We start from the raw sequence: 24169 nt of genomic DNA on the forward strand, positions 1-24169 counted from the left end.
ATTGCCTGCTCACACTTAGCTTTTCATTCTTGCTTTACCCTGGCAGCTTTAGTGGGCTTTTGACTACCAGTCTCTGGCTGTATCTTCTTGGCTGCCTACATTTTCCTTTCCTGGAGAGGAATCACCTAATTATGGCTCTCTTTCATGACAAGCCCCAGGATCTCCTTTTTCAATGCAGGGCCTTTAATACTTTTTTTTCTCTAAGTTTTTTTTTCATCTATTTTAAGAGAGATAGAGACAGTGTGGGGTGGGGGGTGGGGGCAGAGAGAGAAGAGAGAGAGAGAATCCCAAGCAGCCTCCACACTACCAGCACAGAGCCCAGTGCAAAGGCTCAAACCCACAAAGCCTCGAGATCATGACCTAAGCCAAAACCAAGAGTTGAACACTTAACCAACTGAGTCATCCAAGTGCCCAGTGCAGGGCCTTTAAAATCAGTCTTCAACCCACAGAACAAAGACTTGGATGATTATGAGTTCATGGTTGCCTTCACCCCAACTTTGGGACCAAAAAGCTTAAAATGTCCAATATTGGCAGTCTATCTTTAATGTTTACATATCTACTATATGGTGTCCATTTGGAGTATCTAAAAGTTCTTCAGGCATCATGATAGTGGTTTCATTTTCATCTTCTTCAAATTTTAGAAGGACCAAAGATTATTCTTCTAGACTATTTTTAGTCTTTGGTCAGAGACAAATGTCAAAACTTCCACCTTTGTTTTAGTAGTACATATGATCATATTTATTGATAATAAATAATGATAAATTTCCTTAAATAAGGCACTGCATAAAATTCAGGGAATAGAAATTTCACAGTATGCCTTATGACTTTGATATATTTCATTTCCTGCACTATAAAAACTAGAGTAAATTATGCCACTTCAGAAAACATATGAGAGGAAAAAGTTAAAACAGAGTAAAAAACATGGTTGAATGTGTCAGTCAGAACTATGAAAATATTCTATGCTTATCAGAAGTCCAAACGCCTTGGCATCCTTCTAAGATCCTTTCATATCTGGTCACAACTTCACTTGCCTTTCCTAAATTTTATTCTATTCTACTCATCCATTTCATGCTGCCTCTGCCTAGAACGCCCACTATCCTTTTCCTCCACCTGTGAAACCCCCTCCCCATTTCCTGCAAGGCCACATTTCAGGACCACCATCTCTATGAAAGCCTGTCTTTTTCTTCCTGTTGACTTTATGCTCTATTCAAGGCCTCAACAGACACAATTAGGAAGATCATTCTATGCATATCTCTGGGTATCTTGTGAATGTTCTTGAGGATTGGACCAAGCATTTCAACATCTCTGAATCCTGAGAGGCCTAGAAGACTTCCTACTGCACAGAAGTCATACCATAATGTTTCAATGTTTGAATAAATGAATTACATGGGGCAGAAGCTGCAGGCAATAAAAATGAGTGATTGACTCTCTTCGTATAGACTATGGTCTAGTAGAGCAGATGAAAAATAGCCACATGATTTAAAAAACAAGCTATTTAAGTGTTATAATTTCAGAGCCAAATAATGGACTCCTTTTCTCTTGATGTATTTATTTTTTACTAGATACAAAAGAGTATTTTCTCATGTGTATATTTAGTGACCCAGTCATATTACAAGAAATATCAATCTACTTGGTTTTGACTACTAACTAATATTCTATTTATTTCAGTTCTGAGATTTTTAGAGCCCACCTACCTGATTTAACTCTTTAGATACTGGTGCAGGGAAAGTAATTAAATCAACCAAATAATCCCAGAATTGCCTAATAGTTTAAAAAGTAATTAACTCACATTGCAAATTAAGAAATCCCCCTATGAAGCTAAAATATTACTGTTCATCAGTGATGGTTATTGTGAGTCAGAGTGCCATGAATTAAATATTCTTGCCAGGGCTCCACCCTGACACCCCCTCCCCCAGGGCAGCCACCGTGTGTCACTCACGTTGAAGTCTGCCAATAAGTTTTAGGGAAATTTCCTACAGTGTTAAGAACTGCCCTTCACCAGGATTCTAAAGTCCTTTTTTTTTTTTTTTTTCTTTTTCCTAAGTACCAGTTGCCCAAATGTCTTTGGACCAAGTTTCTGGCATAGACTTGTTCAGGAAATAGGGTGGGAGGAACACCTATTTTATATTTTAAGTGAAAAAACATTCACACTAGAACATTATGCAATAACCAAAAAAAAAAAGAAAAAGTTTGGTTGGTGGTGAAGTTTAAGCTCCCCATCATTGTGACTTTGTTTTGGTCACAGAAGAAGCAATCATGGGTTCTCAAGTTGAAGTAACAACAACTAATATGGTAATTTCACTGGACTGTTTAATTTAACAGGCTTAAGATGAAATACGGCAATGTTATAATTGAGACCAAAACTGCTTGTTTTCTGTCCCTAGTTACAAGTGAAAGAAATTAATGGACAGCAGATTTTCAGTAGAAAAACAAGAGTTCTACCGTTTTTTGCCTCTGTAGAACGTAGTGCTGGAGTCCAGTACACAACAGGAACTTAAAACTTATTCAACTAAATAAACTAAGCTCCCCATGTGAGTTAGCATCACTGTCTTGGAAAGCAACTCCCTGAATACATACATAGTAAAATTTTTAAAGTCTGAATCTTTATGAAATCTTTGTAAAAACAGAAGCAGCTCTAGACAATACCACCTACCCTTGACACCTCTGAGGTGGAAAGGAGGGAAGAAAGTACAATTTGATGCTACTCTAAAATGTATGTATGTATGTATTTATTTTTAAATGTTTGTTTATTTTTGAGAGGGAGAGAAAGCCTGTGAGCAGGGAAGGGGCAGAGAGAGAGGGGACAGAGGATCTGAAAAGGGCTTTGCACTGACAGCAGAGAGCATGATGCGGGGTTTGAACTCAGGAACTGTGAGATCATGACCTGAGCCACAGTCGGAAGCTTAACCAACTGGGCCACCCAGGTGCCCCGATGCTAAAATGTATTTTAAACCTCATATTTAACTTTTTAAAAATGTAATTTTATATTTTTCTTATAAAAATCTGTTATTTTAACATAAAACAACTTAAAAAGCATTTATGATTGAATAAAAATTGACACTGCTCTTCTATCTGGGTGTGAGTACCTTATTTATCCTGTGGCTTTGAGAACCCATGATCTAACTACCAAAGAACACTGACCTATATCAGAAGCAGAACTCTAGACCCTCTCCTATTTCCAACTCCTTAGTGAAATATTCTTTTCTTGTTTTAAAAAATCCCCTTGACACATAGCTAATTTGAAAAGCAAATCCTTGTTAATATCATAATGGGCTTTAATTTCTTAATGTATACCCATTTTATAGGGATATGTTCAAGATAATTCCCTAATACAAAGTAAGTATTTCAGGTAAACATTCCAGAAATAATGATAAGAGTTGATAGAGGTGATTTTGGCCAAACACTAACCTTCCCTTTTGATGCCTAGCAAATGGTATCATTTCCTTAGGGCCCGTCCCACACAGGCCCTGCCCTGTGTTCCCATTGTCTAATTCTAATTCTCCTGCAACTGGGAAGAAGAAGAATGATTCATTTCTATTTACTGTAATCCAGGCATTTTTGCTAAATGTTTCATGGGCTCATCTCACATAATCCTCATAACATTCTTCAGAGAAAAGCAGTATTTTATCCCCATTTTATGTTTGAGAAAACTGAGGCTCACAGAAACTACATAACTTTTCCTAGATCACACAGCTACCACATGGTGGTTCTTGGGCATGAATCTAGGGAGTTTAACTCAAGAACCTACTTACTCCAGTAATTATACTTAATATATTAGATTACCTCTAAGGAGAATACTTTTGTATCAAGTATAAGTTTTTCTTTTTGAGATACTAACCAGTAATCCCAATTACTTTGCCTCATTTCATAGACTCTGTGTTCTAAATTCTTAATCAGTTCAGTCTCTAACCTCTCAGGGTATTTCTAATTTTCACCCATATTTCCAAATTGTCACAGGGATCTAATCATATTAGATCTCATTTAAAATAGAAGAGTATATTGTACAAAGTCTAGAGCTTAGCATTTGCTGTCAAGTGACCCCATGTAATGACTAGTTTGTGACCCTAGTTTTTATCTTCTCTAAGCCTCAGTTTACTCAATAACATGTCTTCCTGTCAAGATAAAATTAGTTAAGAAAATAGCTTGCCTGAAATTGATTTGTGTTAAGATTTATTGAAGTTCAGAAAATGAGCACTGAATCTAAATTTAATTCTCCAGCAATAACTACTTTCTCAGTCTCTATATTTGCATTGATGTGAAATGAGGAAGATTAATAAATATTGTCATAAGATTCCTAACACATATGGAAGTAAACTAACCACAGCACTGGTAGTGCTGGTTATCACCATTAATTTGTAAGTCTTAGAGACGATTTTCAAAAATTTAAATTCAAGGGGTGCCTGGGTGGTTCAATCAGTTAAGCATCTGACTCTTAGTCTTGGTTTAGGTCATGATCTCATGGTTTTGTGAGTTCAAGCCCGCATGGGGCTATGTGCAGACAGTGAAGAACCTGCTTGGGATTCTCTCTCTCCCTCTCTCTCTGCCCCTCCCCCATTCATGCTGCCTCTGTCTCTCTCAAAAATAAATAAACTTTATAAAAAAATTTTTAATTCAAAGTATTTGTTAACCCCCAAAGAAAGTTAAAGTTCCCAATAATTATAACCTTGATCATACAAGCATGTTTTAACCCTACTTTATTTCAATAAGATAGAATTTTATAATTTCTCTTTTTATTTCTTTCTAATTCAATAATATTATAATTTTCAGGGTGCCTGGTAGCTCAGTCGGATAGGTGTGTGACTTTGGCTCAGGTCATGATCTCAGGGTTCCTGGGTTCGAGCCCTGCATCCGACTCTGTGCTGACAGCTCAGAGACTGGAGCCTGCTTCGGATTCTGTGTTCCTCTCTCTCTGCCCCTCCCCTACCTGTGCTCTCTCCCTCTCTCTCTTTCAAAAATGAATAAAAAAATCATTTAAAAATAATATTGTAATTTTCTAGAGCTCCAAATGTGTATATGTCTATACACATATATATATGTGTGTATATACATATGTTTACATATATATACACACACATTGTTTATGAAAACAGAACAATTTGAAGAGATATTTTGGGGAAAGTATGTATCATGATTTTTAAATGTCTAAACATTAATCACTTATCAGTTTTTTATCGGTTAATCAGTTAAGCAGTATTTACTGATTATTGTGCAAATCCTCACGGGCCACACTGAGGCAGAAGACATAACTAAGACTATAGACAGGGAGATGAAATGTAGGGATTACTTGGCAAGGCTTTCCCAGGAAAAGGAGGCAGGTTGATGATACCAGTTAATGAAGATAGGCTGGAAAGCCCAACTGGGATACGAGAACACTGAATATAGGCAATGGAGCCTCAGTAATGTCTGATGAGTTTGAACTGTGATCCAACATGAGATTTTCTCCAGAGACTTATTTGTGCAATAAATAAATATTTTGAAAATAGGACTAAGAAATGAAAATATGAAAGTTGGAAACAGGGAAAAGCAGTATTTTTAACATATTCAACTAGGTAATCATTTCATATAAATAAGTTAGAGAAAAATTCCTTAGCTGATGGGTCACGTTACTGACATTTGATGGCTTTCATCATCTCAGGGCTGACCATCTTTTTGATCTTCATTAAATTTCTTTATTGTCTTTTCCAACTGTTAGTCCCTGTCATCCTGTTTGGTGGCACTCTATGCAATCATCCCTGTGGCTTCTCCCTTCCCTTCTCTCGGGTTACCTATACTGTCACCTGTATTGTGTCCTAGGCAGAGTCCTCCTTTGGGTGGCACTCTAGTCCTGCCTAGCCCTAGTCCTGCTAGAGAGAGATACTCAATTGGTAGCTGCTTTGAATTGAATGGAATGGAATGGAATGGATTCCAGGCACCAGGTGTAAACACAAATCCACTCATCCACTCCTTCCCTTTCTTTGAAATTCTCAAAACCATTAAGACAGAGCTGCTTTAAAAAAAAAAAAAAAAAAAAAAAAAAAAAAGCAAGTGAAGCTAACATGTGGATGTGGCTCTTAACAGGGAGGCTGTACAACTCACAGGATAAGCAAGGAAATCATTGCAAATTCTTAAGTGCTTTTTCTGGCCTGGGTCTCCCAGGGTGGGGTAACATTCTCCAGCGTTTTGACCCGTCAACTTAACTTCCCAATTTTTAGTTCCCTGGAGTAGAGGGAGGGGGAGAGGATGGAGTAACATGAACATGATTTAATGCACTCCTAGTTATAAAAGTCTTCAGCAAGAAGAAATAAAACAGTCCCCAGGTTCTTTATTAGATTCAGTTCCCAGTGTACAAACATTCTCATTCAACTTAAACAAAATAGCCCACACACATACCGTTTCTGAAGAAACTGTCTTCCTCCCTTCTTTAACCTCCCTCTTCCCTCTTGCATTTCTGTTTCTTTTCTTTTTTCTCCCATTCTTGTTTCCTTCTCCTTTTCTCCAACTTATCAGTCTTCCCAAAGAAAAGTTTATCTGCAACCACCGTTTAACCACGATCAAACGAAGCAAACCCTCCATAAGCGAAAGCAAAACCCTTTCAGTGGGGGCGTGCGGGAGTAGACGCCCCCTCCCTTCCCACATCCACACGCTTAGTGTCAGACCACAGCACGGCGAAGTTCAAGTGTCCGCAGGAAGCGAGGTGGGGAGACCAGACCTGCTCACTCTCTCAGAGACCGTCGAATTCCTTCTGCGCAATCGGGCCCCAGGGAAGCAGCCTCCCCTTAAGGGCCGAGAAGCCCGGGCACGTTGAAAGTACTCTCCCCGAGCAGACCCAGGGGAGAAGTTAGGGGTGTGAAGGCGGGGCCACTGCACTGGCGACTCCCTCCGAAGGTCCAGCCCTCGCCCGCCTTCCTGCCACCGTAGGGAGCTAGCCGGAGAGCGGCATCACCCTCTCAATGAAAGGCAGATATCCCTTTAAGGTTTGCTTTGTAGCTGGTGGACTTTAGCCTAAACACGAACCCGCGAAGCTGGCTTTATTTGTCCATGTCTCGGACAGAGCCTGGGAGACTGCCAGTGGGATTTCAGAAACCCAGCACGCGAAGGGGCGGGCGATGGGGCAGTAAGTCTGGGATATGAGGAGCGTGGAGAGGACTCAGAGGCATTCGTCCAAAACACAGGAAATTCACTCTTCGGCTTCTGCGCGCCGCGACTGGCCGGGGCCGGACGCAGACCTGCGGCGGTAGAGTGGCCCTGACCGCGCGGCTCCGTTCCCAGCCCCGCCGAGTCCTGCCCGCCGATCCAGCGCGTCCCCGGGCTCTGCGGGCTCTCGGGCCATGGCCCCCCGACGCCAAGCCAGCCCGGGGTTGGCTGTCGCCCGCTGCTGGCTCCTCACCGGTGAGCGACCCTGCTTGTCTCTGGGCATCTGCGCGCGGGGCTCCGGGCTTGTTGTGGTTGTTGGGTAGAGGGAGACGGAGAGCTCTGGCCCCGAGGGGTGGATGGAGCGCTGGTCCAGTTTGGGGCGCTCAGGTAGTCTGGGCAGGTCTGAGTACAGAAAGGAGTTTCTGCGTTTCGTTCTCGTTACTCGTTTTGATGTGTTTCAAAACCTTCCCCCTCGGTGGTAGCAGGGAGACAGCGCTGAAAACTTGACAAGGTAGATGCGACTCTACAGACTTGTTTTGACAGTTTACACTGTATTTTAGGACTTTACTGAATGGCCTTTCCCCTCCTAACCCCGCTCCTCGGGAGGGAAGAAACTAGAGGGCGCCTGATTTATATGCAAAGTTCCTACCCTCAGGTTACACAAGGGTGGGCATTTTTGCATTTTGTTGCTGTCAAGGATGAGGAGGAACTTTTTGAAATGGAGAAAGGGATAGAGAGCCTTTACTCTATAACTGTCACAGAGCAGGCCATTTTTTAATGCAAAGTATAGTACTGTTACGTGTGTATAAAAGGTATTTTTCATGAGGACTTAAAAAAAAACGCTGGAAATACAAAGTTATATCCAATTCAGAAAAATGTTGAATCATATCATTCCTAAGATTTTCCAAATGATTAACCCACAGTCAGATCTTTTTTACCAGTTACTGACTGAGGGGAGAAGTTGTAGTGGTGAAAACTGGAAGATACATTGTGTGAAAGAAAGTGACCTGATTAATGGTTTGGTTAATGGTTGGGTTTAGCATATCATCAATATTCAATGTTCAGTGTCTTTTTTGCTGGCATGCTTCTGAGTACTAGTTAATTCAGCATTTTGCCATTAAAAACGGGAATTATCTGGCCAGTTTACCCTGATTTGGATGTTCAAGCCTGGTTACCTCTTATGAAGATCTCTGAGAAATGGATTATTAGTAAGCAAAACTTTTTACATAGTGAGGTGGTATTAAGAGAGTTAATTATGAGCTACAGACTTTTCATCCAAACATTTTCTACTACTCAGGAAGTGTCCAGTAATCCAAACAGTAGAGACTTCTGAACAGCTTTACAGCCAGTGAATGGTTTAACTTATCAGCTACTGTCACTGCCCTTTACACTTATTTGACCTATGTGATGTCTCTCCAGCTCAAACTTTTTAGAGGTTGTTTGCCTTTTGTTGTTGTGCCAAATCTGAAGTTGTCTGACTATTCAAGTTGTACCTTTTTCAACTTACCAAAAAGGCAGTCAGTAGTGCAGAAAGGATCAAATGAAGTTTGCACATCCCCCCGCCCCCCCCCCCAAAAAAAAAAGAATGAGGGCCCTGGTGGCTCAGTAGGTTAAGCAGCTGACTCTTGATTTCAACTCAGGTCATGATCCATGATCTCACTGTTTGTGAGTTTCAGCCCTGTTCTCAGCCTCTGCACCTGGAGCCTGCTTGGGATTTTCTTTCTCCCTCGCTCTCTCTGCCCCTCCCCTGCTCATATCTTCTCTCTCTCTCTCTCTCTCTCTCTCTCAAAATAAATAAACTTTAAAATGAAACTTTAAAAAAAATAGAGGTCAAAAAGTTATGATTTCATATACTGAAGATCTTTTAGGTTTAACTGCTTTATTTACCCATGCCTAAAACAGTCACAAGTTGCACGCTGTGGGTTTTCTGCAATTGTTGGTAAGGCATATTAAGGCAGAAAGGGACTTAAAGAAGAATAACATATAGATATTTCTAAATTTTTTTTTAAAGTTTATTTATTTTTGACAGAGAGAGAGAGAGAGACAGAGCATGAGCAGGGGAGGGGCAGAGAGAGAGGGAGACACAGAATCCAAAGCAGGCTCTGGGCTCTGAGCTGTCAGCACAGAGCCCGACGTGGGGCTTGAACTCACAGACCAGAACGCAAGATCATGACCTGAGCCGAAGTCAGACACTTAACTGACTCAGCCACCCAGGCGCCCCTAGGTATTTCTAAATCATAATACTTAAGTCCTTTTTGTGTATGTGTATATGTGCATGTACCTAAAATTCAATCATATTTAAATTAGAATTTATTGTGTCAGAATCAGTCAGTTCCTCATATGTGCTATAATATGCCCATTTTACAAGGATCTGAAATTTGACTTCTTCCTCTCCTTTGCTGGTCTTCCAGTCAGTCATCATAGGGTCAGCTTTCCTGGAAACTTCTCGTCAGTTCGGAGTCCACCCCTAACCTGGGGTCTCATCACCATCCCTACCAGTGCACACTCCTGTGGAGTGCTCTTGCTGCCGATCTGAACCCAACCTCTAATCTATCTTCCTAATAAGTAACTTTCATTATATCTTAGTCTTTAGTAAAACAAACAAACAAAAATACTTTGATGGCTCTTTATTGTCTTTAGATAAAATCCAAAATTCTCAACTGACCATTCAGGGTCTGCTCTAATCCAGCACCCTCTCTCTCCTACTACGCCCGTATTGGTTTCCTGTTTCTGTTGTAACAAATTGCCACAGATTGATTGGCTTAAAATAAGACAAATTTACTATCTTACAGTTCTGTAAGAAGTATCTCTAGGCTAAAATCAAGGTGCAGACAGAGCTACATGTCTTCTGGAGGCTATCAGAGAAAATCCATTTCCTTGCCTTTTCCAGCTTCTAGAGGCCACCTGCATTCCTTAGCTTGTGGGTCCATACTACATCTTCAAAGCCAGCAGTATAGCATCTTCAAATTTTTCTCTCTGACTGCTTCATCATCCATTTCTTTCTCTGACTCTGACCCTGTTGAGTCTTTCTTATAAAGATCCTTCTGATTACATTGGACCCACTTACATAATGCAGGATAATCTCCCTGTCTCGAGATCCTTAATTTAATCACACATGGCAAGTCCTTTGTGCCATATAAGGTAATATTCACAGGTTCTAGGGATTAGGACATGACATCTTTGGGAGACCATTATTCTGCCTACCAAAACCCCAAAATGTACCCTTCCCATGATAGCCAATCACGTTTCCTTACTTTCTCCGTAATCCTCGCGCTCATTTTGATACTGTGGATATGATCTTGTTTTATGCATGTGGAAGAGAACTCCACCTTTCCCTCCGCCACCCCCTGTTGAACCTGTGCTCAGCTTAGATCTCTGATCTTGAATCTCGTGCTGTGAAATAATATGCCAGGTAGGCTACCTAAATGTGGGTTTGGAGGGCCTGGGGTGGCTTAGTGGGTTAAGCTTCCAACTTCAGCCTAAGTCATGATATCAAGGTTCAGGACTCTGTGCTGACAGCTCAGAGCCTGGAGCCTCCTTCTGATTCTGTGTCTCCCTCTGTCTCTGCTCCTTCCCCACTCATGCTCTGTCTCTCAAAAGTAAATAAGCACTAAAAAAATTTATAAATGTAGGCTTATATCACCACAACAAACCACCACCATCCCAATAAACTTCCCGTTGGATTAAGAATTGTCTTGTATTAGCTTTTAACGATATTTTAAAATGATTTGTCAACAGATTATTATTTTATGTATGTCAAAGTCCCAGCAAAAACTAGTGACACATATAAAGGATTTAACTGAAGAAAGGTTAATAAAGGGACTGTTTACAGAGGCATTTAAAGGAACTGACAAAAGATGGTGGAGCACCTAAGGACAAACAATAATGAGAAGAAAGCATCTGAAGTAACAGTGGGAAGAAAAGCCATTACTAATCCTAGGCATGAAAAGGGAGCATTGTCAGGTTGACTGTGAACTCTAGCTATGGGAGAGGGACTGTTGGACAGGAGCTGGGACATAGGAAGAGGAATGCAGCTAGAGCCCAAACTGAAGCCCCACCAGAAGGGAGCAGGGGAAATGAATACCCCTTCTTTTCCTCCCACCCTCTCATTTCTTGCCCAGCCTCTCATTGGCCATATCCAAACGGCAGAATTAAACCTCCAGGGGAAAAAGATCAAGACATACGATAACAGAGAAAAACTGGCACAACTTAATGCTGAAAGGCACATATTTATTGAGAACATATTCTGTGTGAGGCCTTGTGCCAAAAACGTTGCATATATGATTTCATTTTAATCTGAGAAACAGGAAAAAATTCAGAACTATTATCCATATATTGGAGATGAAGAAACCAAAATGCTAAGAGATTAATTTGTGCAAAGTCACACAACTAGTAAACGGCAAAGCCTGTGCTCAGCTTTGATCTCTGATCTCAGATCTCATGCTGTGAGATAATATGCCATACAGGCTATCTAAATGCAACTCCATTTCCCTCTTGCTCAACCCTCTAAATGTTAAATCCAAGTATACCTGTCTAAAAGACTTTCATAAGGACCTAATCAATGATGCAAGTCTGTTATTTTCATGACTTTTAGGTATACAGTGAAATTAGATGATGTCTACACTACATTAATCATAACCCAAATAAGACTACTATCTCTGGATATTAAGAATATATAGAGGGGCGCCTGGGTGGCGCAGTCGGTTAAGCGTCCGACTTCAGCCAGGTCACGATCTTGCGGTCCGTGAGTTCGAGCCCCGCGTCAGGCTCTGGGCTGATGGCTCGGAGCCTGGAGCCTGTTTCCGATTCTGTGTCTCCCTCTCTCTCTGCCCCTCCCCCGTTCATGCTCTGTCTCTCTCTGTCCCAAAAATAAATAAATTAAAAAAAAAAAAAAGAATATATAGAATGATGCCTAATTGAGTTATATGACTCTCCACCCTAGAAATATTTTACTTAGCCTAAAAACAAGGTGTCTTCCTTTGTGACTTTCTTCAGTCAAGATTTCCTATTCAAAATGAAGTCCAGAGGCACCTGAGTGGCTCATTAGAAGTGTCTGACTCTTGAGTTTGGCTAAGGTCATGATCTCCTGGTCAGTCGTAGAATCTAGCTCTGCGTCTAATCCTCTGCTTGGGATTCTCTCCCTCTTTCCCTTCCCACCCCTCCCCTCTCTAAAAAGAAAAAAATATATATGTGTGTGTATGAAATCCAGTGAGGTGACAGCTGAACATGGAAATCAGACACTTAGTCATAACAAAGAAATGACCTCCAGTGGCACACAGTGGACTGACAGGAATTACTGAACATGGGGAAACTCTTTAGTCATTATGATATCAGTAAAGGCAGCAATACATTCATAGGATTTTTGTTCGTTTGTTTGTTTAATACATAGGCACTGAGAGTAGGAGTGAAATATACATATATATTTCACGTTTCACCAGTTTGCCTATTTGTCGTCCCTGCTGTCATGATGCTCTTTTGATGCATAAACTTGGGCACAGCTGATAACTATTGATTTTACTTCCTCAGATGGATGCTCCTCTGCATATATGCCTCCACCTCGAACCCCAAAAACTTCTCATTAGATTTAGAAGTTGCTAAATTTTCATATTCTCCTTAAAATACTTCATAAAATAGCTCATGTTTAAAACATATTCAGAAAATTAGGGATCAAAGTGCTATTCTTTACCTACACAATCCTTCTGTTGTATGAAACACAAAATAGTGTATTTGAATTCATGTTATAAAATTGAGATGAAAGATATTTGGAATTGTTGCCACAAGGCTAAAATCAGAATATACTGCCTATCCAGAGTGCTCTCTGACTGGACAATTGTATTCACTCTCAAAGCAAGTACAGAAGAGTATCAAGAGATGTAAATGAGCTGAATATATTCCTGTCAAGATTATTGAGTCTCTTTTAGCTCTTCTGTTGTGCCAACTCCTCTGAAGTCTCCAGGCCTTGCATAAGCAGTTACTCCCACTGCTTGCTAACCTCAAGTCCCCACATGAATGTCATTGCCAAGAAACCCACTGGAGTATATAGGTCGCCCTCTACCAGAAACATGTAAGCCCCTGGTGCTTCTGTAACATACCACATGATAGGGTAATTAAATATCTGACTGTCTGTCTTCCCAGCTTGCTATATGCTCTATGAGGGTAGACTCTTCATTATCCTTAGCATCTACAATAATAGGCACTTGAAATCTGTTATTGAATAGACTATAGACAAAGCCATAAAATACTTAAAAGATCATATTGTCTCTTTTTGATGCATATGTCCTTACCTGGAATATATATATATCTACCCACATTTATATCTAACTGAATAAAAGACACCATCAATTGAATGATGCACCATTATTTTATGCACTACTGAGAAATAAAAGTGCTGCCATTCCAATTATAATCATTAGATTGTTAGATGCCTACTAACAAATTAAAAACTAACAGTTTTAGAGATGTTGAAAAGTGGGAAAATGTGCATCTGAAAATCACAAAAATAACAAACAGTAAATCTACATGGTAACTTTCTATCACATTTCGTTGTATTTTTAAAAACTGTATCATAAAATTTCAAACATACTCCTGGATACAAATGACACTCCTTCTGGATACAAAGATATGAACATTGTCCCTCTTCTTAGTCCTTTTCTATCTGATGCAAGGGATAATTGCTCCTCTGGCATCAGTCGCCTCACCAGATCCTAAGAACTGAGCTTCCTCTGAATACTCTCCCTCAGGAGAAAGGTGACAATAAAGTAAACATTGATCCAGCTGCATACAATCAATGACTAGTTTTGGCAAACCCTAAATTTTTGTCATATTGGTGATTAGCACTAGGGCTAACACAGATATGGAGGGACTTGATTTTTATCTAATGCCTTCTGTAATTTAAAAGGAAGATTAAAAAGTCAAATAAGTCTTAAAAGGAGATTAAAATACATGTACTGGTTGGTGTTAAGAATTCACTTTATGTGCAAAAACATTAATATTGTTTTATCCAAACAGTTCTCTACAAATACAACAAATGAGAAATCTAATTTGAAAAATCATTGTAATTCAAATATTAAAAGGGGTGACAACATATGCTTTTTGCATGAATTATATGGGATCTGCTATAATAAATGCAAATTCTTAAATTTGAATAGGATATCTAACTCACATTAGAACATCAAATGATTAAGATTATTGGGGGGGGCACCCGAATAGCTCAGTCGGTAAGCATCTGACTTCAGCTCAGGTCATGTTCTTACAGTTTGTGAGTTTGAGCCCCACATAGGGCTCTGTGCTGACAGCTCAGAGCCTGGAACCTGCTTTGGATTCTGTCTCCCTCTCTCTCTGCCCCTCCCCCGCTTGCACTCTGTCTCTCTCTGTCTCTCTCTCAAAAATGAAATAAACATTTAAAAAAATTTTAAATAAAAAAAGATTAATGAACCACATATTTTATTATAAATCCTATACTCCTAATACAAATTACAGTGTACTTTTTTTTTTAATGTTTATTTTTGAGAGAGAGAGAGAGAGAGTCAGCATGAGCAGGGGAGGCGCAGAGAGACAGGGAGACACAGAATCTGAAGCAGGCTCCAGTTTGAACTGTCAGCACAGAGCCCAGCACGGGGGCGGGGCTTGAACTCATGAACCGTGAGATCATGACCTGAGCCAAAGTCAGACATTCGACCAACTGAGCCACACAGACACCCCCTACTGTGTACTTTCAAAATCATTTTGTTAGGTATAATTTTAGTTTGCCAAATACTAAAGTTTGAAAACACATGGATACTGACCAGTCTTTAAAATTGTCCATTTTATTGTTATATTTTTCGTAAAATGATCTTGTATAGGTATACGTACAGAAACACACCACTCATGGAGGCTTTTGTTGATAAATTTTTGCTTATCTGGTAGGAGGTTTTATATTATTTTGTGACAAGTGCAAGTAACTGCTTTTATTTATTTATTTAAAAAAAATTTTTTTTAACATTTATTTATTTTTGAGACACAGAGAGACAGAGCATGAACAGGGGAGGGTCAGAGAGAGGGAGACACAGAATCTGAAACAGGCTCCAGGCTCTGAGCTGTCAGCACAGAGCCCGACGCGGGGCTCGAACTCACAGCCCTCACGGGCCGCGTGATCATGACCTGAGCTGAAGTCGGCCACTTAACCGACTGAGCCACCCAGGCGCCCCATCAAGTAACTGCTTTTAATCACAGAACTTTAGACAGTAACTGAGCAAAAGTTCCTTCAAAACAAACAGACAAACAAACCAAAAACTTTCCCTTTTCCCCTTTTGCCTGAATTAGCTGAATACTTCTCCCAGTTGTCCCCTTGGCTTTGCTTGTGGAGGTCACATGGGCATCTCTGTACAATCCCAGGTTAGCACATTCTCCTTACGTAAATGATTGCATTTATTATTAGATATTCATAATCAGAGCTCTGGTTTATTCTGCAAAGATCATTTTCTAAACATGCATAATAAAACTGTTATTATATATTATTTACATTTTAAGATCTTTTCCTCAGTATGATGTGTTTAAAATAATCATTTTCTTACCGAACCATGGGTATCTCAAAAATTGAAATAGGTTTTTAGAAACTTACCTTAAGAATAATATTCTCTTTAAAATTATAGTAACATTATAAAACAGAATGTTTTCATAATTTTAAGACACCAAAGATAGATAAGTTAAAAACTCTGTATTAAAGGAGAACTAACGATCACATATTCTTTCATATAATAACTATGATTATGTAACAGTTGCTGTGCTAAGTTTCAGGAACAGAACACAGGGAAATAAAAGGTAGTCTCTGTCCTTAAAGAAGTTCACACTCTGAAAAAGGCAATAGACAAGCAAGGAAGCAATGATGGGAAGAGCCTCCATGGTGCTGTAAGCAGAGGAAGGAAAAAAGTTAGTAGGTGTTGCAGGGAAGTTAAGTCTTGGGATGCCTGGTGGCTTGGTCTTGGTTAAGTGTCCAACTTTGGCTCAGGTCATGATCTCATGGCTTGTGAGTGGGAGCCCCTCATTGGGTTTACTGCTGTAAGCTCGAACCAAGAGTGGAGCCTGCTTCAGGTTCTGTGTCTCTCTCTCTCTCTGCCTTCCCTCGCCACCCCCCCCCCACTTCTCTTTCTCTCTCTTAAAAATAAACATTAAAAAAAAGAAAAAAGTTAAGTCTTGCAAACAAAAAAATACAAGAAACAAGAACAATTATACAGCCCCTATACTGTGCTAAGCCCAGGGTATCCAAATAAGAAATCCATCCTCAGGACCCCATTAGCCCTGCAGCTGTCATACAAACCATTTCTAGCATTCTAACATACTATTATAATGGGAAGAAGGACTGTAATCCAATTCACCAATGAAGTGCATGAACTCATGCAGTAGGACTGACCTAAGGTTTCCCTGCAGAAGGGATACTAGTATAAATAATGGTACCCAACAGATTATTCATCAGTCAGCTTTACTGAACCAGTTATTTTTCCAAGACTGAGTATGATCATGTTAAAGTGAGCCCTTGATCCTTGCTATGTCTGATGCAGATTTCTAGCTTCAGGTCAGGCATTCTTGGAGATTTACCATATATCTCACATGTTTATACAACTCGACAGTTAACAAGTGTCATAATCTCATTAGAATCTTATAAGGGTTATCAAATAAGAGAGGCAGGACCAATAATCTTACTTACAATTTAGACTGAAAAGTTCAGGTTTGTAAGTTAGGGGCCTTATCTAAAGTTGTTATAACCTACTAGAAAGATCATGACTCCTGCCTGCCAACTCTTGGTGTGCAAGGATTAAACTTGGTATCGATCTTTTACCACTACAGTGGGGCTTAGAAAGAATCAAATTCAAAAGGTACTATGCAAAAATGAATATAAATGTGATAGAGTGAGATTATGAGTACTGTTTCAGTTTTTTAAACATTTTTGCAGCATAATCTTTACAATTAAGACAATTTTAATTATTGAATTCAATGCCCTCAATTCTTAAGAAAAAGAAACTTGAGTTTCTAAGACACTAAGGGCTGCCTAAAGTTAAGAGTAAAAACAATTGACAGGGTAAGAATTACAATCCAGGATGTTTGACTTCTAGCCCAGTTCTCTTTCTGAGACACTGGAATTACATCAAAAACAACAAATTGAAAACTTTTTTTTTATTCTAGAGAGACTAATATAAATAGAAAAAATAGATATAAAGTTGCTGATATAAAGGTTTCTATTTTCAAAAAGCCAATAAATATAAAATTAGAATTTAAAGTAACAAAGGTAAATGTTTTTTTCTCATGATTTTGCATATTTTGGTAAAAAAATGAAAATACCATATACTGCTGTATATTACTTAACTGCTGTAACTACAACAGCTTTAAAATAAGAGGAATTACTTTTTATATACCATTATTAAGTTAAGTGAACTATCATTAATTACAATATCATGCCTTAAGAACTGTCTGTGATAATGTTCATATAGCTTCCACACTTCACATCTGATCCACTCAGGTTATTATCCATGTATAAGTGCCTACTATGTGCCAGGGACTTTTCAAGGGGTCAGTGGAGGAGTAAAAGGATTAATCTACTCAGAGTTCAACAAGAAAGAAAAGATAGGTATTCCAATTACTATATGCATGGTTTCAGGGGCGCCTGGGTGACTCAGTCGGTTGAGCGTCTGACTTCAGCTCGGGTCATGATGTCTCGGTTCGAGGGTTCAAGACCCACTTCAGCCTCTGTGCAGACAGCCCAGAGCCTGGAGCCTGCTTTGGATTCTGTGTTTCCCTCTCTACCCCTCCCCCACTTACACTCGGTCTCTCTCTCAAAGATAAATAAACATTTAAAAAATATTAAAAATATTTACATATGCAGGTTTTCAAATGTGAGGTAACATTTAAGCTGGGGCTTAAAAAAGAAGTAGTATTTATGGAGGAAGGACTGAGAAGCAGTGACATTTTAAATAGAGAACATCATGAGTTAAGGGCAGCAAAGTAGACAGTTCCCAGGATGTATGGGGAACAAAAATTACTCCTGTGGTGGAATATAGGGTGCTGGAGGGGGCAAGTGGAAAATAAAGCTTGTAAAGCCAAATCATGGAGGCCCTGAACATCACAGAATTGGATTTTAATTAGTAGGGAATGAGAATTCTAAATAATTCAAAATAAAAATGTAATGATTAATCTGGAAATACTAAGTTACAACACAAAGCCTGAGAGAAAACATCTGATCATTCAAAAGTAAGCTCCAGTTACTAAAAAATAATTCTATTTCAGATCAAATAGTAATTCTATGAAAAATTTTGTAGTATGTTCACTGAAGCAAGTTTATGTTTAAAAAGACACCCCAAAGCAGTTTGCCTCATAATTTAAATAAACTCTTTAAAATAACCACAGAATTAGCAGTCAGTGTGGGTTTCCTACAGTTTTTAAATGTAGAAATATATGCGTATTTTCCTTAAGTAGAACACTGGATTTTTCTCAAGGATTATAATGGCGACCTAGGCTGGGCAGAAGGAAACGTATGTTGAGCAGAAGAATATAAAGATTTTTTTTTTTTTTTTTTTTTTTTTTTAGTAATAGAAGCAAGGAAGGGACTGATGCCTTTCAAATCCTCTCAGTTGTTTCCTAAGCTGTGGGTCTTTAACTGGTAAAGGTGACAATTAAGGGGAAGTGGCAGTGGATGACAGCACATAACTTATGGTTGCAGAGATTTCAAGCATCCATAATATATATAATCTTGTACCACTGAACAGAGGAGAGGATGGAGAGTTAAGCATGTCTGAATTTAAAAGCTGGTTATGTGATCTTGAATACATTTCTTAATGTCTCTGTAATTCATTTTCTTAATCTACAAAATGAGGATAACAAATATTTATAGATGAAGATTAGAAGAGTATATAGGAAAGTACCTGGTGAATATTCAATAAATGATAGCTCTTCATTAAAAACTTAACATTTATTAAGGTCCTACGGTATGCCTGCCACTGTGATTCTGTGGTTTTTAATCTTTGGCAGACTTTAGAGAGAGGTAAATTGTACTTAGAAAGGTGATCAAGGAGCAACTCAAAGTATTTATCTCTCTCCTAGTTAGGAAATCTCCGTTGGAGAGAGGCAAGCCATCTTTACACTTTAGTGCGATCAGTTCCTTACTCAAAAGTCACTGGGTTTACTTGGAAGTGGAAGAAGAAAGTCTGAGTTAGAAACTGTGAGGGCACTCACTATGACAGGAAGGTGTGAAAGGAAGAGGGAAAGGAGGTAAGAGCAGAGAGCAAGAGGAGAGGCCACAAAAACAATGACTCTAATTTGTACTAGAGCTATAGAGGGGAATTTTGTGTCCCCTTAAAATCTCTGAGGAAGATAACGAGATGTGAAATTCAAGACTTGTGCCAGAGTCAGATTCCTCCCTTTCATCCTGGTCTCACCAGTTCAAGCTTCCCTTTCAGTGCCATACACAGGTTAAGAAAGAGAATGGGAAGATATATGGTAGGACTCCTCTGCTCTCCACCCCATCTTAACCCTCAAGAAAATTCTGATGGGCCTTTTCTATTTACTGATCTTGTTAAGAAGCAGTCCCCAATTCTCAACACCCCCACACCATAAAAATGCTGTGTGACTTAAGGATTTTCTTTAAAATAAATTCCATAGCCTTTCAGTCGGGTTGGTCCTACTACATTAGATTTTCCCCACTTCCCATATTCTCAGCTTTGGCAGTGATGATCCCGCCCTAAGCTTTTGCGACCCAATCCCTAACCTAAACATTTCACGTGCTATTGAGCTGCAGAAAGCGGAGACTGCCAATTTTGGAATCTGGGATTCCCAGGACATCGGGACAAGCAACTGAGAGGTCCACCCAGGGGTAAATTCCACGGATGATTTCTTCTCTGTGTGGGGTCAGTGCTTTAACATCTGGGTTAGTCAGATCATGCAGACACGATAACTAAGAGCAGAAAACAGCTGGGCACGTTGCTCTGAGCCCACATCCACCGTGACCAGTTGTTCTTAGAAACCGCGTCTGGAAATACCAGCTCCAAAAGGCGTGCAGCGCTTGAGTGCGGATAAGGCAGGTGCAAAGCCGAGCACATTTTAGGACTGTGGGGCCAAGTCTGCACTTTTGAGAATTCCTTTTACTTTTAGTTAAGTTTTAACACTGGATTTACCCGGGGAAGAGAAGGTGTTCAGTGGCAGTTGCACGCAGCTGAAAAAAATAATTTGAACTACATATTCCTCAGATTCTGCACAAACAGTTGTGGAAGAGAAAACTTAGGAGGTCCAAGTTCAGCATTAAACGACCTGCCACCAAAGATTCCAACCACGTTCCTCCGTCGGTTTAGTCCTCGGACGCGCTTCACGCTTAGTGCGCCTGCGCCCGCGCGAACTGTGATTTCCCCACCCCCACCCCGCCTCCTCTTTGGGGACGTAAAACGTGCGCCGGGAGGCGGGACGCGGGCTACGCATGCGCGCTCATTGCATCAGCTGCTGGGTCCGTGCTGGCGGCTGGAACCGAGAAGACTGCGTTTGCTGCGGTGTCTCTCGCGCCGGTGTGGTGCCGTGCGCCCGGAAACTAAGAAAAGAAGGGCTAGAGTAAGTGTTCCCCTCGGCCGCTCGAGTCGGTACTATAGTATTTCCTTCCCGTCAGGCCAGTGGCTATAGGGACCAGACCCCGCCCCCTTCTCGGCCTAGACTCCCTTTCCCTCCCTGCCCCTTTCCCACCGGGTACCCCTCATTTCCTCTTGTTCTGCCTGCGAATCCCCGCCAAAGTCATGAAGCTCGTGAGGAAGGACATTGAGAAAGACAATGCGGGCCAGGTGACCCTGGTCCCCGAAGAACCTGAGGACATGTGGCACACCTACAATCTAGTGCAGGTGGGCGACAGCTTGCGTGCCTCCACCATCCGCAAGGTACAGACTGAGTCCTCCACGGGCAGCGTAGGAAGCAACCGGGTCCGCACTACTCTCACTCTCTGCGTGGAGGCCATCGATTTTGACTCTCAAGCCTGCCAGCTGCGGGTTAAGGGGACCAACATCCAAGAGAATGAGTATGTCAAGATGGGGGCTTACCACACCATCGAGCTGGAGCCCAACCGCCAGTTCACGCTGGCCAAGAAACAGTGGGACAGTGTGGTTCTGGAGCGCATCGAGCAGGCCTGTGACCCAGCCTGGAGCGCAGATGTGGCGGCTGTGGTCATGCAGGAAGGCCTCGCCCATATCTGCTTAGTCACTCCCAGCATGACCCTCACTCGGGCCAAGGTGGAGGTGAACATCCCTAGGAAACGGAAAGGCAACTGTTCCCAGCATGACCGGGCCTTGGAGCGATTCTACGAACAGGTGGTCCAGGGTATCCAGCGCCACATAAACTTTGATGTTGTGAAGTGCATCCTGGTGGCCAGCCCAGGATTCGTCAGGGAGCAGTTCTGCGACTACATGTTTCAACAAGCAGTGAAGACCGACAACAAAGTGCTCCTGGAAAACCGGTCCAAATTCCTTCAGGTAAAACAGTCTTATCCAAGGGTAATTAAAAATGGGCAGAGGGATTTGTATAAACTACTCTTAGGTTTTAGGACTGGGAAAAGTACAAGAGGAGAAAGTGTTTACTGGACTGTGATTGTAAGCAAGCTAATGAAATGAAAAAGAGAATTGTTAAATAGGGTATTTACATAGTAAACTTTGCTTTAAGTTCTCAAACTTAATAAAGTTTTATTAGTGCTTTTGGCTTTAGGTCATTGCAAGCTGATTAATGGGTACTCTAAGATTGTTTTGCCTAACTTTCATAATTGTGATTCCAGGTACATGCCTCCTCTGGACACAAGTACTCCCTGAAAGAGGCCCTTTGTGACCCTTCTGTAGCTAGCCGCCTTTCAGACACTAAAGCCGCTGGGGAAGTAAAGGCTTTGGATGACTTCTATAAAATGTTACAACATGAACCTGACCGAGCTTTTTATGGACTCAAGCAGGTAGAGAAGGCCAATGAGGCTATGGCAATCGACACATTGCTCATCAGTGATGAGCTTTTCAGGCACCAGGATGTAGCCACACGGAGCCGATATGTGAAGCTGGTGGACAGTGTGAAAGAGAATGCGGGCACTGTTAGGATATTCTCTAGTCTTCATGTATCTGGAGAACAGCTCAGTCAGTTGACTGGAGTGGCTGCCATTCTCCGCTTCCCTGTCCCTGAACTCTCTGACCAAGAGGATGATTCCAGTTCTGAGGAAGATTAATGATTGGAACTTCTAACTTAGACAATCTGTGTCTCCATTGTTACATTTCCTTAGCATCCTGGCAGAAAGCTGCAAGGCACTTTGTGATTCTTACAGGAATTTCTCATGTATTTGGTCACACTAGGTATTGTGTGATTGGCAGGACATGTATTCAAACCAAACAATAAATTAAAAGGAAATAATCTCCACGTACTACCATCTTTATTAAATAGGATAATTTATATAGAAACTGTGAGTTATTTGCAGTACTCAAAAAGCATTTTGTGTATTTAATAAGAGTACCTATATATTCTTTGGGATAGATCATAAAATCCCAGATGTTTTTCCCTTGTCCTTTAGGAAAAGCTGTTTGGTATTTCATTATCCTCAGCTACACTGTTTATCTTAATTCTACATAGTGCTTTTGCACTGTTTAATGATCCTTTTTTGTACTTTTCTAAGTTTTAAATTTGCTGTTTTAAGTGATGGCCAAATAATTGTAGACTTTTCTAGAAAACAAATTTAAAATGGTATTTTTCTTAAGAAACTTGTTAAGCTCTTGGTGAATTTTTGTTGTTGTTGTTGTTACAATTAATATTTGCTTTGGAGGACCATGTAGTTATTTTGGGATCATAGCACTTTGACCTGCTAGGGATTTCAAGATAAGCTATTCGAAGTATTTTTATTTTTAAAATGCAATTAAAGTGTGTGATTTACTTGTTATGTGGCTAATTAGTGCCAAAGCTGAAAGTAGTCCCCAGTCTAGACTCCCATTTCTTTGTGCTATCAGACTATGCATTTAGTTGGCTTATCATAAATATGCATAGTGCTATCTTATATTTCTATGTGGCATTAGTCTGTGCTTGCACATTCTTATTGGACTTTCCCTAGACCTTAAGTTGGGGTGAGAACACCTGTTCAGAAAGTTTGGTTAAGTCACATCTTTAGTAGTATGTGGTAGCTGACTTGTAGTCCAATACTTTTTACTGTAATGATGGAATTTCTGCAAATACCTGACTTTAAAGTATTATTTTCATTAAGTATCTTTGATGCGCATTTTTAAGAGTTAGGAAGGGGGCCCTGGAGTGTAATTGCATCCTGACCTTTTACAAACCTCAGCCTTAGCAAAATAATTAGGAAAGTCACTATAAAGAAAAAATGATAATTCAGTTTGCAACTGATGGGTATCTACTTCAAGTACAGATACTAAGTAAATTGTTGCTTGTCCTTTTTGTCTCTGGGCCTTTCTCCTGGGATAGATCCCAGGTTGGGATTTTTTCATAATTTCTGACTAATGTGAGCTTTTTTTTTTTTTATCTGTAATTAGGAATAGACACCTCCATGTACTTTAAAATTACATTGTTACATATCTACCTCCTAATCTAAAAATAATTTGGATTGTGATTATGTCAGTGGATATTTAACTTTAAAATATATGAAAAACATGTTATTAAATCATTTGGTAGTATAGAAATGAAATTGCTAAGACTTTTAATGTCTTATTTAATGTGTGATAATGACTCTTATTCTCAGTAAGAATTTAAAGATTTGGGGCATATATTACTCTCATAATCTATGCAGTATTGGTTATTCCTAGGTCTGTTATCTACAATGATAGAAATCAGGAGAAATAAAACCTACCCATAAATCTGACCAATACATTTTAGGTCATAGGTTCTCAAACTAGCTGGTTGTTAGCCTGACCTTGAGAGCTTTTGAAACTCAATACCCAGACTGGATCCCAGGCTAAATAACCTTCACCCCTAGAAGTGATGTTTTGTTTTGTTGTGTTTTGTTTTGATTTAATCCCCAGGTGATTCCATTGGGTATCAATGCTGAGAACCATTGATTCATGTCTTGCTATTGGTCTATGGACCACCA

The 24169-nt window shown here is 40.1% G+C and overlaps 2 protein-coding genes across 3 annotated transcripts in view; both read left to right on the forward strand.

Moving 5' to 3' along the window:
- Nucleotides 1–6671: 6671 nt before the first annotated feature.
- ITGA1 (integrin subunit alpha 1) overlaps nucleotides 6672–24169 on the forward strand; it is a 170037-nt gene continuing 152539 nt past the window's right edge. Inside the window, exon 1 of one of the 2 annotated variants that reach the window (XM_058719426.1) lies at nucleotides 6672–7368. In XM_058719426.1, the coding sequence (XP_058575409.1) occupies nucleotides 7308–7368 (61 nt within the window). In that variant the 5' untranslated portion in view covers nucleotides 6672–7307. Of the gene's footprint in view, nucleotides 7369–23707 lie in introns of those variants that run through there. The other variant, XM_058719436.1, reaches the window with a different exon arrangement.
- Nucleotides 20569–22493, forward strand: PELO (pelota mRNA surveillance and ribosome rescue factor). Its single transcript, XM_058719447.1, has 2 exons — nucleotides 20569–21581; nucleotides 21878–22493. Exons 1-2 carry the CDS (start codon nucleotides 20856–20858, stop codon nucleotides 22307–22309), a joined length of 1158 nt encoding a protein of 385 aa, XP_058575430.1. The 5' UTR covers nucleotides 20569–20855; the 3' UTR covers nucleotides 22310–22493.

The sequence above is a fragment of the Neofelis nebulosa genome, chromosome 1 (assembly GCF_028018385.1).
Source record: "Neofelis nebulosa isolate mNeoNeb1 chromosome 1, mNeoNeb1.pri, whole genome shotgun sequence".
Lineage (NCBI taxonomy): Eukaryota > Metazoa > Chordata > Mammalia > Carnivora > Felidae > Neofelis > Neofelis nebulosa.